At 62.8% G+C, this 13,756-nt stretch overlaps 1 protein-coding gene across 17 annotated transcripts in view; it reads right to left on the bottom strand.

Moving 5' to 3' along the window:
* Positions 1–13,756, bottom strand: part of TCF3 (transcription factor 3) — a 30,236-nt gene that overhangs the window by 9,327 nt on the left and 7,153 nt on the right. For 16 of the 17 annotated variants that reach the window (XM_025456759.3, XM_025456753.3, XM_025456754.3 and 13 more), the window contains 5 exons: positions 4,825–4,898; positions 4,526–4,604; positions 2,627–2,694; positions 1,444–1,573; positions 719–768 (listed from right to left, as the gene is read on the bottom strand). In XM_025456759.3, the coding sequence (XP_025312544.1) occupies positions 719–768; positions 1,444–1,573; positions 2,627–2,694; positions 4,526–4,604; positions 4,825–4,898 (401 nt within the window). Of the gene's footprint in view, positions 1–718; positions 769–1,443; positions 1,574–2,626; positions 2,695–4,525; positions 4,605–4,824; positions 4,899–5,305; positions 5,352–13,756 lie in introns of those variants that run through there. The other variant, XM_049098386.1, reaches the window with a different exon arrangement.

Below are 13,756 nucleotides of genomic sequence, written 5' to 3'. Positions count from 1 at the left end.
GCAGCCCTTCCCTCTGCCCCGGGTCCTGGGACCCCCAGCAGCCTGGACGCGGGGCCCCACGTTCACACTGTGCCCTGGCTGCCCCAGACCAGCAGGGAGTTTCCAGGATCCCGCCAACCGGGGCTGGCACGGCCTGGAGCTGAGGCCGGCGGGGAGTGCCTGGCCTGGTGCTAGAGCAGGACGGGGTGGGTGCGGGGGGTCCGGTCAGGCTCAGACAGGGAGAGCAGGGAGTCAACGGGATCCCGAACCAGATCTTCAGAGCCTGACCGGCACCACCAGCTGCAGAGCAGAGCGCCCACCTGACTGACTCTGGGCTGACTGCAATCCGGGTCACGCACGGGGCTGTGCCTGGCGTGGGGGCTCCGGGTCCTGGAGGCCAGCGGAGCCAGGCGGAGCGGTGGCCAAGCCGGGGACCCTAGCAGACCGCCTTCTCTCCCCATGACCCAACCTTGGGACCCAGTGCCATGCACTGGGGCTGACACCCTGCCAGGGGCCAGGCAGCGGGGCAGGGATGCGGGGAGAGGTGGGGACCCCGTTCCCGAGGTGCTTGGCCACCAGTAACATCCCGCTCTCCTACAGCAGGACTGTGAGCTGGACCGAGGAGGAACTTCCCAGGGGCCCTTGGAGCCGCAGCCCTGGGGCAGAAGTCACCCCCAGCGGAGAGGCCCCCAAGCCCACGCCCCTGGCCTGCGGGACCCCACTGCGGCCCACCACTCACCGAGGACGGGAGACCGGGCGGCACCTTCCGGACCTTCTTGGGCTGCGTGTCTGTTGGGGCCAGAGGAGCGGTGAGATGGGCGAGGCTGGCTCCTGCCCCCCAGGTGGGACGCGGGGTCGGGGGCCCACCCTGTGCCTCGGACAAGAGACCCTGAGCTTCCCGGGAGTGAAACAACCGGAGTGAGGTCTCAGGGGCGTCCATACGGTCTGCAGGGTGGAGCGGGGTGGGGTCCGCGGCCCCAGAGCCAGGCCTCCGTGCGGCCCTCCCTGTGCTCCCACAGCCACGCCTCACACCTGCCCGTGGGGCGTGGGTCCCGTGCTCGGCAGGACCCCTCCACGCGGCCCTCCCCAAGGCTGCTGGCCGAGCTCCTGGGGCCACTGGCAGGCAGTGTAGCCGCCTCCCCTCGGGTTCTAGAAGCCAGGGCCCTCCTCGTGGACTATCGAGGTCCTGGTTCCTGCGTTTGCGTAAGCGCCGTTTAGAATGCCCCCACCCCCCCACACACAAAATAGAATGCCCCACGCACAGGGCCAAATCCAGGGGAGAGCCCGTCCAGCGTGAGTCCCAGCGTGACGGCCTCGAGCAGAGCCAACAGCGGACAAGGACAGCGGAAGGCCACCGCCCGAGCTCACACGACCCCGCCTGGCACCTCGGCTCCTCGCTCCCTGAGCCCCGCGTCCCCCACCAGCCTGCACGGCCAGGCCCCCCGCCCTGGGCCCCCCACTCACCCAGTCCGCTGTCCGCGGCTCTCCGCCGAGGGTGGCCGGGGTAGGAGTAATACTGGGAGCCGCCCTTGGTGCCTGAAGGGGACAGGGGCCCGGGGCTGCCGAGGGCCAGCTCGCTGGGCAGGAAGCCAGCCTGGGGGACGAGAGGGCGAAGTCGTCAGGACGGCGGGGCTGCCACGCCACGGCCAAGGCGGGGGCTGCTCACACCCTTGTGGGGGGTGACGGGCACCCTCTGCAGGACCCCACCCTGCCCGCCCGGGACGTTCCCGTGACCTACGATACTCCCAACCACAAGCCACTGGCTCTTTCTCTGAACAAAGCCTGACTAAGGAAAACTCTCGTGACAGCCTCGCAACCTCCACAGCAGGAGGCTCAACACGCTAAACCCGCGTCGAGCTGTCGAGCAAACCTGCTTGCCTCACTGCACGTCTCTTTTAAGGTAAACGGTCTGGCCCCACTAGCTCAATGTGAGATGAGCTTCCTTTCCTCGGGAGCAAAGGGAGTGGCGTTCAAGCCAGTCCTGCAGCTCGACTGAGCAGCAGCGCCATGCCGCAGCCTTCTGGTCTACAAGACGGGCACAGGGTGTTGTGGAGACAGGGGGCACCCTGGGGGCTCCCTTCGCACAAGGCCTGTACCCGGTTGGCACTTGATCCAAGCGCTACCAATCTGGATGCGACACTGTGAGCAAACAGGTGGCACCTCCTGGGACGAGGCCTGGCCACACCAAGGGGATCACGCTGACGAGTCACTGTCCACCCCCCACTCCCCCCCTCCCCAGCCTCTCCGCCTGTGGGGTGGGCTCCCTGGGAGGGCACGGGGGGAGGGATCAGGGCCTCCGAGCTACCAGGCTGGCCTCGGCATCCCCACCTGCCCCTCAGGGGTGGGCATGGTCTCTCGGGCCCCTCCAGCTGTGGAGAGCTTGCAGCCTGGACCCCAGGTCTAGGAGTCCCGGGGTGGGGCTGTGGCCTCCCCAGCATTCCCCTTGCCCCGTCCACACCCAGCTGGCCAGCCTGGCCCAGGGCCCGTCCTCCCGCAATGGACCGCACTGGGCTCGCCGGGGAACCTGCTGCAGATCAGAAGAGGGGAAAAGGCGGTGGGGAAGGCGAGGGACTGCAGCCTCCACAGCCTCTCCAGACTCAGCGGACCCAGGCTGCCGACGGGCCACGGCCGCAGACACGAGCCTCACCTGACTCAAGCCGCCAACACCCGTGTCTCTCCCAAAGGTGCCGTACGCGCTGCGCTCAGTGCCCTTGCCTGGAAGAGGAAAGACTCACTGGGGTCCGACCCCACACCAGGCACCAAGACGACTCTGGTGGGACGCTGGCCTCCCCCTCAGCCGGGGCACAAGCAGGGGTCAGGACAGACACCGTCCCAGCGTGACCTTCAGAGAACTCGCTGAACCACCAGGCCCCCGCGTGTCCTGCCAAGGCGCGCACAGCAGCAGCTGATCCTGCCGCCCCTCTCCTCATGCAGTCCTGGGGCATCATTCCCCGGGGAGCTGGGCTCCCGTGCACCCGTGAGGTCCAGCACCTGGGCCCTGGGCTGCACCCCCAGCTCCCAGCCAGCGGTCAGCTGGGTGAGAAAGGGCCTTTCCCCCGTGTGGGTGGTGAGGACGCAGCCCAGCCACCAGCACCAGTGCAGAAGGATGCCTGGATCTAGCCTCACCTGAAGCAGAGGCCCTGGATCAATCAGCACCAGGGGATTCAGCCTTAAGATGGGTGCTGGTGTCCGCAGAGGGCGGACCAGTACCAGCATTGACGTGAGCAAGAAACTCAGGTGCTTGGCCAACTGATTACAATTGCTCTCAAACTAAGACAGAAAATCTCCCGTTTCTTTATCATGAAATTACAATTTTGGCCAAACTCTTAGAGCAGGTGCTGGTGGGGGCCCGGGGGGCAGGGCTTCGTGGGCTGTGCCCCAGTCCCACCTCCCATGAGCCTCCAAGGGCAGGCAATCCTGGGCCTATGGAAGAATCAGTAAACCAGGGAGTAAAGGGCAGTGGGGGACGGGGGGAGGCGCCCGCGCTTCCTTCCTCCCAGGGTCAGCATAGGACGCAGGGCAGGCGCGCTCAGCCACAGCTCCGGGCTCGATCCAGGAAGGTGGCTTCCCCTCCCAGACTCTTAGCTGCAAATGTCGGGTGTTGGGGCTCAGACCCTGTACACAGCAGGCACCAAACAGGGGCTTCCTGAGCAGCAGGATGAGGGTGGCAAGGAGAGGAAGTGGAGGTTCCACGGGGGGACCCTGTGCAGCCCGCGAGCCTGGCACAGAGAAGGTACCTAACGCACGCGCTGGGCCCGCACGTCAGGGAGACCACACGGGCGGGGGAGACGGTACAAAGCCCAGGGAGGCCCGCACTGCACCCACCTCCCTGCCAGCCCGCGGGCAGGGCCTGGACGCCACAGGGCGGGCCTGGGACCCAGCTGGACTCTGGGCCCTGCTGACCAGGCCCGGCCGTGGGAAACCGCCCGCACCAGGAAGGAGCGGGAGGAAGGAACAGGCTGAAGGGAACCGGAGGCCCTGCAGGTGTACAGGCCACCCCAGGCCACCCGAGGGGCCGGCCCTCGCCCTTCTGGCCAACCAATGAGCACAGGCTCCTGCTGCACAGTATGTCCTTGGACCCTGCCCCCACCCCCCAGGGCACCATGCCTGCCTATCCAGCTCCCACCCCACACCCAGTCACGGGGACCTGCTCAGCCACCCACCCGGGCAGGCCCCGATGGTCCCAGAGGCTGAGCCTCCGCCGGCCCCAAGAAGCACAGAGCCCTGGACGCGTCCCTCCGCACTGACCCTCAGCCTGCCCGTCTGCAGGTGGGGGAGGCTGTGGGGCCCTGGGAGCTGGGCAAGGCCTCGTCACCTGGCACACAGAAGGTCTTCGTGGATCCTGGTGGGAGGGACTCAAGCCCAGGCCTGCCTGAATCCTGACTCACGGCCAGCAGCTCTGACCACCTCCTGGGGTTGCCAGGATTCCCGAGCCCACACTCCCGTGGGCAGCAGGCCACAGCCTCCTATACCCAATGCTCTGGGAGAACCCAGTGAAGCACGAGCACGAGGGGAGGGGGCCGCACCGCACCGCGCAGACACTCACCTCCAAGCCCGGGGCCCAGGAATGTGGATGAAGAGAGGCTGCCGTGGGGCTCACTGAAGTGAGTGCCGTCACCGTAGGTCTGTGGAGGCAGATGGGCGTGAGGGGTGCTGGGGAGATGAGCTCCAGGGGGCAGGCGTGCTCTTGAGTGTTCCAGGCAGGACCTGAACCCACATCTCCGAGCCCGCTGCCCCGGGAGACCAGATTGGCATCTGACTTCCCGCCCATGAGCTTCAGTTTCCCATATACGTCCTACACCAGAGCAGTGAGCCCAGGGCTCGGGCCTCCTGGAGGCTCCTTACCCGGCTGGGGTCAAAGGAGGAGCTGTTCTGGTCGCCGGCGCCCCAGGAGCCCGAGCTGGGCCGGTCCTCCAGACCTGCGGGCCAACAGAACAGAGTTAGGCTTACCCTCGCTGCCTCCCTGCTCTGAAGCCTGCTGTGGCTCCCGGCACCCCAGGGAGAAGCCCTCCCGCAACTGAGCAGGCCTCCCGGGTCCTCCTGACCCAGCCTGGCCTTGGGGTCCCTCTGGCCTCACCCAGCCCCTACCCTGCTCGTATTTTAACTGTCAGTGGGGCGCCAGGCTGGCTCGGTCGGAGGAGCGTGCAACTCTTGACCTAACGATTGCTAGGTTCGAGCCCCAAGGTGACTGTAGACATCGCATAAAAATAAAAATCTTAAATCTTAAAAAACGCAATAAAACAAACAACTATCATTGCTGGGAAGCGCCTCAGACACCCTATCATTTAGCATGTCTTCAGGCCCACAGTTCCAAAAACAATCTTACCAGCTGCCTGTGCTGGCAAACTCCTACCCATCCATCAAAGCCCCAGCCACGATGCACACCCTGGGCAGAGCCCTCACTCTCAGAGCCTGCTCCCCCCAGCACATAGTTTCTCCCTCTGGTCCAGCCATGACCCCAAGGAACTGGGGCACCTGTATCAAGCTCAATCTCTCCTGACCCTACAAGAAAGGGCATGAGGGCACCATGAAAGGGTGAGCAGTGATTAAGGTCTGACCTCAGGGAAGTGGGAGTCTCTCCCTTCCCATCACGGGTGGGGATTCAGGAGGTGGAGTCACTCCATTGTTGAAATAACAGCACAGCTGCCACTACCTTCCAGGCCCAGGCTGCGGCGTCAGGGAGCAGGGAGCAGGGGGGCCCCGGAGAGGAGAGGCCCACAGCACAGCAGGGGGGTGCAGCAGCGGGGCAGAGGGGCTGGGTCTGGAGCAGGGGGTGGGGCAGGGTGGGACCCTTATCTCCCCCAACACTCGCGGGCACCACCCAGGGCTCCCCACCCAGTAGGCAGAGCCAGCGGGGGCTGGGCTGGCTCCATCCACCAGACACAAGGCCACACGGCCTGACACCTGCGGAGCAGACCCCGGCCCCCCGAGGGCCCCAGCGCCACGCCTGGGTCCTGTTTCCATCCTCCGCGGACAGGGGATGAACACGGCCCGCGTCAGGGTCAGGCCGGGGAGGGATGGGCTGGAGGGACCCGCGCCAGCCCGCAGTGCGACCCCACCAGCGGGACTCTGGGGAGGCGGCCAGCCCACCCGCCCTCCCCCACTCAGCTTTACCAGAAACTTCATTCAAATTTCATACTGTTACGATGCCTTTGTGTTAATCATCATCCCCCCAAACTAGTGTTTAATTGCTGCCTGATTTGCATAACGGCGCATATTAATCCCTCACCCTAATGCATATTCATACATCACATTTAGATTTTATTTTCTAATCAAAAATTTCCAACGTGATTGCAGTGGGGGGCTGCCTTTGCTAGAGCTGGGGGGGGGCCATGACCCCAGCAGGGGCTCCTGTGGTCCCGGGATCTATGCAGTATTTGCCACCAGGTTTGGGGCATGTGCACAGAAAACAGAGAGGCCGGTGAGGCACGAGTGACCCTGCGCACGGTACCTGCAGCCCAAGCCTCAGCCTCCCCTATACCCACATGCCTGCTGCCTCTTCTGGAGCAGCCCCCACCCCGTGGCCATCCACAGTTCACCCCTGGCAGTGCCACGGGGAAGCCACGTCGCATAAGCACAGCAGACCAGGTCTGAGGACGACTCCAACTGGGCACCTGCAGCCCAACCCCTGCAGGGCCTGGTGGCATGAAGGGCACCCCGGGGCCTGGGGACTCCCACCCACGGGGGCTCCCAAGTTCCCAGCAGATGCAACCAGGTCTGCCGCGGCCCATGGGGAGGAAGCCCGCACCAGCCCCTGGCCTCCCCTCTTCTCAAGATGTCAAAAATAGAGACGGCCCCTCCCCCGTCACTCCACCACCGGTTATTAACCCCCCCACCGATTAATGGTACATTTTAATAACCACTATGAATATTCATACAGAATATTCACATTCCATATTCATGTTCTAATTAAAATGTACAAATAGAATAAAGCATTGCCGTCGGGATGTAATCTTTCTGGGCCTTTTTTCAAGAAAGGCTGCGTGTTTCCTGCTGGCAGTGATGGCGGCGGCGGCCAGGACAGTGTGGGTAGAGGGTGCCCTGCCAGGGCCCACGCCACGGAGCTCCAGGGCCACTGAGGGGGAACAAGCCACCCACTGGCCCAGGCTGCTGTGACAGAGAAGCAGGGACACCGCAGAGTGGGGGGCACCACCCAAGCCTGGTCCCTGGTCCCAGCTGGCCCTTGCCTGAAGACCTGGGGGCTTGGGGCTGGGCTGGGAGGCCCCCTTGACCAGGGCTGGATCCTCCCGGGCCTGTGTCCAGGAGCCCCACGGCACCCATCCGGTCCCCCCGCCCGACCCTGTCACGCAGGGCTGCTCGGTCTCTAAGTGGGGCCGGCATGACTGATGGAAGGTACTTCCAATCCTGTGGGATCTTTAAAACACGTAAGCGTGGGTGACCACGTGTGGCTTGCAGCCGCGGTGCTGGACACCATGACCCCACAACCCAGAGACCGAAATAGTAACAACAAAACCATCACTTCAGGCGCCGCAACTGCATCTAAAACACGTTGACGATGTCTGGGAACGACTCCCCAGCGAGTGCTCAGAGGTCTCTCTTCTTGCAGACCTTCAGGAGGCCAGTGGGACACAGAGCTCTCCCTCTGGCCCTTCCCTCTCAGTTAAAATCCCCCCAAATCCAGGGGGCGGGTCAGCCAGCCCCACCTGTGTGCGACACTGAGGGGCTTGTGGAGGGGAAAGAGCGACACCAGTTTGCTTTTCGGGGCAACCCTTCCTCGGCTGGGCCTGTGGACTCCCACAAGCCAGGGGAGGCCTCTCTTCCAGGATTGGGGGGGGCAACATTTTCCTTTAAGATTTATTTATTTGGGGTGGGGGAGAGCCTTGAGCCGACAACACGCTGAATGTGGAGCCTGACGTGGGGCTCAATCCCTCGGTCCTGAGAACACGACCTGAACCAAAACCAAGGGTCAGATGCTCAACCTACTGAGCCTCCCACTCCCAGGTCCCTGGGAGTCAACTTTTAAATTCCTGTATCATTTCGAAATTAGGAGGGAAGCTGCAAGGGGCATGGCAGGCCGTGCCCGGAACCTGGCTCACTCGGCCCGTGTTCCTGCCTCTCTGCTGTCCTCCTGTGCCCTCTGTTCACACGCAAGAATGCTTCCCTTCCCAATGTGCATAACTTCAAATCTCAGTAAGTTCTCCATGGCTGGCCATGGCCAGGACAGGCCGAGGGCCCGGAGCCCAGGCGGCGTCCACCCGAGCCTGGGGGGCCCGGCAAGACCCGTGAGCCAGCAGATCGCAGGCAGGAGAGGAAATGAGCAGAGGCCACACCCACCCTAAGAGCAAGAGGACCTCCAAACCGGGGGCTTTCCTCCCAGCCCAACCCCCCGGGCCCCCGGAGCAACGACCCACAGCCCCAGGGGCTTCCCCGCGGCAGAGGCCTCAGGAGGGTCCCACAAAGACATGCTAACCCACAGAGAACTGGGCCCCCGCAGCTACAGAGGTGCCCTCCCCTCCCCCGTGAACTTCAGATCCGTGACCCAAGTGCTTCAGCCCACTTCAGGCTCCAGGGGACCCGTGTGGTCCTGAGTCGGGGTGGGGCAACCTGCCCCCAATGAGCTCAGAAGCCAGGCTGGGGCCCCTGCAGGGAACGGAATACAGACATGCGTGGGACACCAGAGACGGATGGTTCCTCCCGCAAACAGGGGACTGGAGGCAGCAGCCCCAGGTGCCCTCAGAGATCACGGAGCGAGCGGCGCTGCTGGAGGAAAGACTGGAGAGAAAACAGCGAGAAGACGGCAAAGCACGCAGAGCGGAGCCCACAAACCCACAGGAGACGGCGAAGGGCAGCAACCCACAGGAAGGGCGCTCGGGCCGGAGGGACAGGGCCCCGAGGCCACACACGGCGGGACCCAGCCTCACTCCAAGCGGGCAGAGCGGACTGCACGTTTGAGCGGTGGCCGCCAAGGGCACCAGGGGGACACCCAGGGCGCTCCGCCAGCACCGGCTGGGGTCGTGCTCCCGGGATCCTGGGATGTGGCCTGCATCGGGCCCCCTGCTCCGCGGGGAGTCTGGTCTCTCTCCCTCTGCCTGCTGCTCCCACGCTCTCTCTCTCCATGTACATAAAATATTTAAAAAAAAAAAAAAAAGGGATCCCTGGGTGGCGCAGCGGTTTGGCGCCTGCCTTTGGCCCAGGGCGCGATCCTGGAGACCCGGGATCGAATCCCCATATCAGGCTCCCGATGCATGGAGCTTGCTTCTCCCTCTGCCTGTGTCTCTGCCTCTCTCTCTCTCTCTCTGTGACTATCATAAGTAAATAAATAAAAATTAAAAAAAAAAACAAAAAAAAAAACAGGGATCCCTGGGTGGCTCAGCGTTTTGGCGCCTGCCTTTGTCCCAGGGCGCGATCCCGGAGACCCGGGATCGAATCCCACGTCGGGCTCCTGGTGCATGGAGCCTGCTTCTCCCTCTGCCTGTGTCTCTCTCTGCCTCTTTCTCTCTCTCTCTCTGTGACTATCATAAATAAATAAATAAATACATACATACATACATACAGGAGGATCCCCAGGTGGCTCAGCAGTTTGGTGCCTGCCTTAGGCCCAGGGCGTGATCCTGGAATTCCGGGATCGAGTCCCACGTCGGGCTCCCTGCATGGAGCCTGCTTCTCCCTCTGCCTGTCTCTCTCTCTCCCTCCCTCTCCCTCCCCATCTCTGTCTCTCACGAATAAATAAATAAAATCTTAAAAAAAAAAAAAAGGAGGGAACAGAACAGGAAACGTGCGCACACGTGCTCCTGACTGTCCAGGCCGGGCGAGGGCGCACATAGCCCCGCGCTGCTCGGCCAGGAGGGAGAAGGGAGGCGGGCGGGCCGTGCTGGGCGCACAGCTGCCTCAACAGGAGGGCGCTGCAGACCGCGGGGCGTGGGTGGCCGCCACGGAGCCCAGACGCGGAGCCAGAGCAGGGAGGCTGGCGAGCCGCCCTCCCCGAGTCCTTCCAGCAGCAGCCCTCCTGGCTCTGCAGACGAGGGAGCAGTGGCGGAGAGAGGCAAGGTCACCTGCTCAGGGCCCCTCTGTGGCCACGGGGTGGACGCACCAACCGATGGGCGCAGATTGTCATGAAGACAAACCCTGTGTCCTGCAAGGGGTGGTCTATGTACGCCCCTCAGCAGGCGGACGGGCGCATCCCCGCACCACCTGCAGGACTCGGGTCTGACCCCCAGGTGGAAGCAGGAGGCTCCTGCCCCATTACCCCCCAGCCTGAAAACCACCCCCCGCAGAGCTCACCCAGGGAAGGCACACGCACAGCTCCGGCCCAGCGCCTCGGCGGCCTCACGCACACACCAGGCAACCCGGTGAGAAGGGGTGGGAAGGCCCGCATCCCAGGCCCAGGCCGACGGCCACGCTCTCACGGATGACGGGCTGGACTGGGAGGGACACCCCCCTGCCCTGAGCTCCACGAGCCCGGGGCCCCTGCACACGCTTGTGGAGATGGGGCGCTGCTCCTGCTGACACAGGACACAGATGTCACGGCTGCACGTCCCGCTGAGCGAGGACACATGTGCGACAACAGCAGGCCCCCCACCAGGGCGGCAGGCTCTGGGTCTTCCCAGCAGGGCCAGGGCTCCAGCCGCGCACCGACTCTGTACTGATGACCTTGAAATGACGCAGGTCACAGGCGCTCGCCCCCAGCCCAGAAATCTCCAAAGGAATTGGAGACTCGACAGAAACGTTTTTTAACAGAAAGTACCAAATGTCTCTCAAAACTAACAGAAAACCACATTACTGCAGCCACCAGGCCCCAGCGAACAACACAGCTCCAAAGGAAAAGCGTGACCCGCACAGCAGGCCCCAAACAGGAGGACACCGGTGCGCCGGCCCTCGGTCCAACACCAAACACCAACCAACCACAGGTTTGGAGAAGGGAGGAGCAGAGCCGTTCGACGGACGGACGCCAGTTTGGCCAGGAAGCGTGTTCCCCACACGAAGATCGACAGAGGGGCTCAGAGGCAGCCGAGTCAGAGAACAGGACGTGGAGCTGAGCGTGCACCGTGCCACCTGTGGCTCAGGGACCACGAGCATGCACCCCAGCCACGTTACCACATCTAGGAAAACACGGCGTTGACCAGAGGCACAGACGAAACGGCAACCGGAATCCCTGCAGAAGAGGGCACGAAGGGTAACAGGGTGGCGGGCCGGTCCCCGCGCCAGGGACGTCCTGCTCCTCGCTCCTCAGAGCCTGTTCCCGGGAGGTGGGGTCAGGAGCACTGCCCAGGGACCCACAGAAGCCCCCGGCCCACAGGACCCAGGCCACGGATGGCGTGCAGGGGGCAGACCACACCGGGCGAGAGGCATGTCCTGCGGGAGGACGCGCCCGGGGACAGTGCCAGGACGTGGAGAGGACAGCAAGAGCACACTTGCTGTGGACGCCAGCTGGGACCAGAGGGAAGCCACCCGACAGGAGGACCTACCTCCAGGCGCCCCCCGCCCCCCTGAAGCATGGTCCTGCCCTCAAGCCCAAGAGCATATGCGGGGTGCTTGCTTCTGGCAACACCGATGGCTGTGCAAGGGCCAAAGGGGCCTGCGCGGGGACGGCCGCACGGGTCAGCTACAGAAGCACACCCAGGAAGGGCGCAACAGTGAAGGGACGTCAGGAGGAGCCAAGCAGCGGGCGGGGCGGCGACGGCCTCCAGAGCACAGCACGGAGGCTCCTCGAGGCCCTAGGGCACCCCCAGCACACGACTCGTACTTCAGTTTCCAGGGTTTCTCCTCAAAGCTATTCGGGTTAAAAGAGAACCTCAACAGACGCGGGAGAAACCGGATTCTGACCTCAGGAAACTGCAGTGGAGACGGACAGTTCCTCCCCAGTCAGCTGCCAAGTGGACACTGCAGCAAACCCCAACAGGTTTTCCCTTCGGGGCAGAGACACGCGGGATTGTCCCCATGATCACGACACCAAACCTGCGGGTGTGAACACGTGGGGGGCCCTGCGAAGGCACAGGAGGGGCGGGACCCCGACACACCACAAACGGCCACGGGGGGGCACCGGGGCAGGAACAGATGGAAAGGCAACAGCAGGGTGCGAGGTCCCAGCTGCCTGTCCCCCGGGAGGCGCCCTTCAGAGCAGGAGGCCTGTCCCCGGGGGCTCCCACGTCCCCTCGGCCCACAGCTCCAGGCACCCTGCAGGCCGTGCCCGTGCCCGCATGCGCGCTGGCTTCCCTCCGCTCCATCAGGCTTCCTACTTTGTTCTACTCTGTCCCGGTTTTACCGCCCTCTTCTCACACAGCACAGTTCACACCCGAGTCTGTCTTACTCCTGTTTTCACTGTGACCCACATGCGTGTGCTTCCCTAGAGGGGGTGTGTCCGGCCACGTGCTTCTGCGGAGGGCAGGCGTGCCCCGGAGTCACTGGGGGCACTTCCTGCAGGCCCCGGCCCAGCCCCGCCGTCAGCCGTCAGCTGCAGGGCCGGGGAGCCGTCGTGCGCACACTATCGTTTCCCAGGTGAGGTTGTCTGCCTCCCACTTATCTTATCTCTCGTGTCTCCGCTGTGCCAAGGCCTCCCGTCGTGTGCTCCTCGCTCCTCCGCCCTCCTGCATCTTGTGCCGTACGCTCCTCTCTCCTCAGCCTGAACTAACAAGGAGCAGGTGCATTCGTGACGCTCACAGCCACACTCACTGCTGAGTGAGGATTTGATTCCTAAAGATTTTTCAGAAATGGCACCAAGGCTGGAACGCCATAAACAAAAAAATGTGACACCATAAAAATTTAATCAGTAAAACACTACAAGACCGATTAAAAATCTCCATCGTTAACAAGTTACAAACAAAGTTAGGATAAACCCTGGGTGGCGCAGCGGTTTGGCGCCTGCCTTTGGCCCAGGGCGCGATCCTGAAGACCCAGGATCGAATCCCACGTCGGGCTCCCGGTGCATGGAGCCTGCTTCTCCCTCTGCCTGTGTCTCTGCCTCTCTCTCTCTCTCTCTCTCTGTGATTATCATAAATCAATAAAAATTTAAAAAAGAAAAAAAAAACCTGCAACACAGACCACGAAAGACTAGTAACATCCTTCCTATGTGAAGAGCTCTTGCAAATCAAGAAGAGCAACACAGGACAGGAGTAAAGGACGCCGCAGGCAGCCATGCTGGGGGTGACTTGGGATGGATACGAACCTCACCAGAAGTGCAACAATAATCTTGCTTCTTTCCCCAACCTGTGAGGACTGAAGACTCAAACAATCCCGGTTTGGTGCCTGGAACACGTGCTCAAGAACCATCAACGTAAATCACGGTTGATACGTAGCATTACTGCTGTCGTTAAACTCAGTAGGCAGCCGCGGACACAGCCAACAACCCACACGCACGGGCTCCGGGGAATTCTCAGCGAGGAAAGCCAGTCTCACAAGGGTACACGCCACGTGGCTGCACACATTCTTGACAAGACAAAACCGTCGAGCTGGAGATCAGCAAGTCGGTAGCCGCCAGGGTTGGGGGGGCGGGGGTGCCAGCAGTTCTGCATCTGGACTGTGGCGGTTAACGGCACTCCACGTGGGATGAGACTGCGTGGAAGCCCCATGCGCACGTACGCAGACACGAGCACAGAGAGATCTGAACCACGTCTGGAAGGTACCAGGGCGGCTCCCATGCTAGGGGCAGGCAGGAGGTCACTGCTGGGGGCAGGGGACCTGACCTCTCCCTACAGGTCTTTGCAACTTCCTGTCAATCTGCAATGATGCGGCAAAAGTCCATCAATCCCACAAAAAGGGAGAAATGAGTGAGGCTCAAAATAATGACACAAAATTCATCAAAAAGAAACTCATGACCAAT

Source organism: Canis lupus, chromosome 20 (assembly GCF_003254725.2).
Source record: "Canis lupus dingo isolate Sandy chromosome 20, ASM325472v2, whole genome shotgun sequence".
Taxonomy (NCBI): Eukaryota; Metazoa; Chordata; class Mammalia; order Carnivora; family Canidae; genus Canis; species Canis lupus.
Note: the sequence above shows the minus strand (reverse complement) of the source record. Positions and strands in the feature narration are given on the sequence as shown.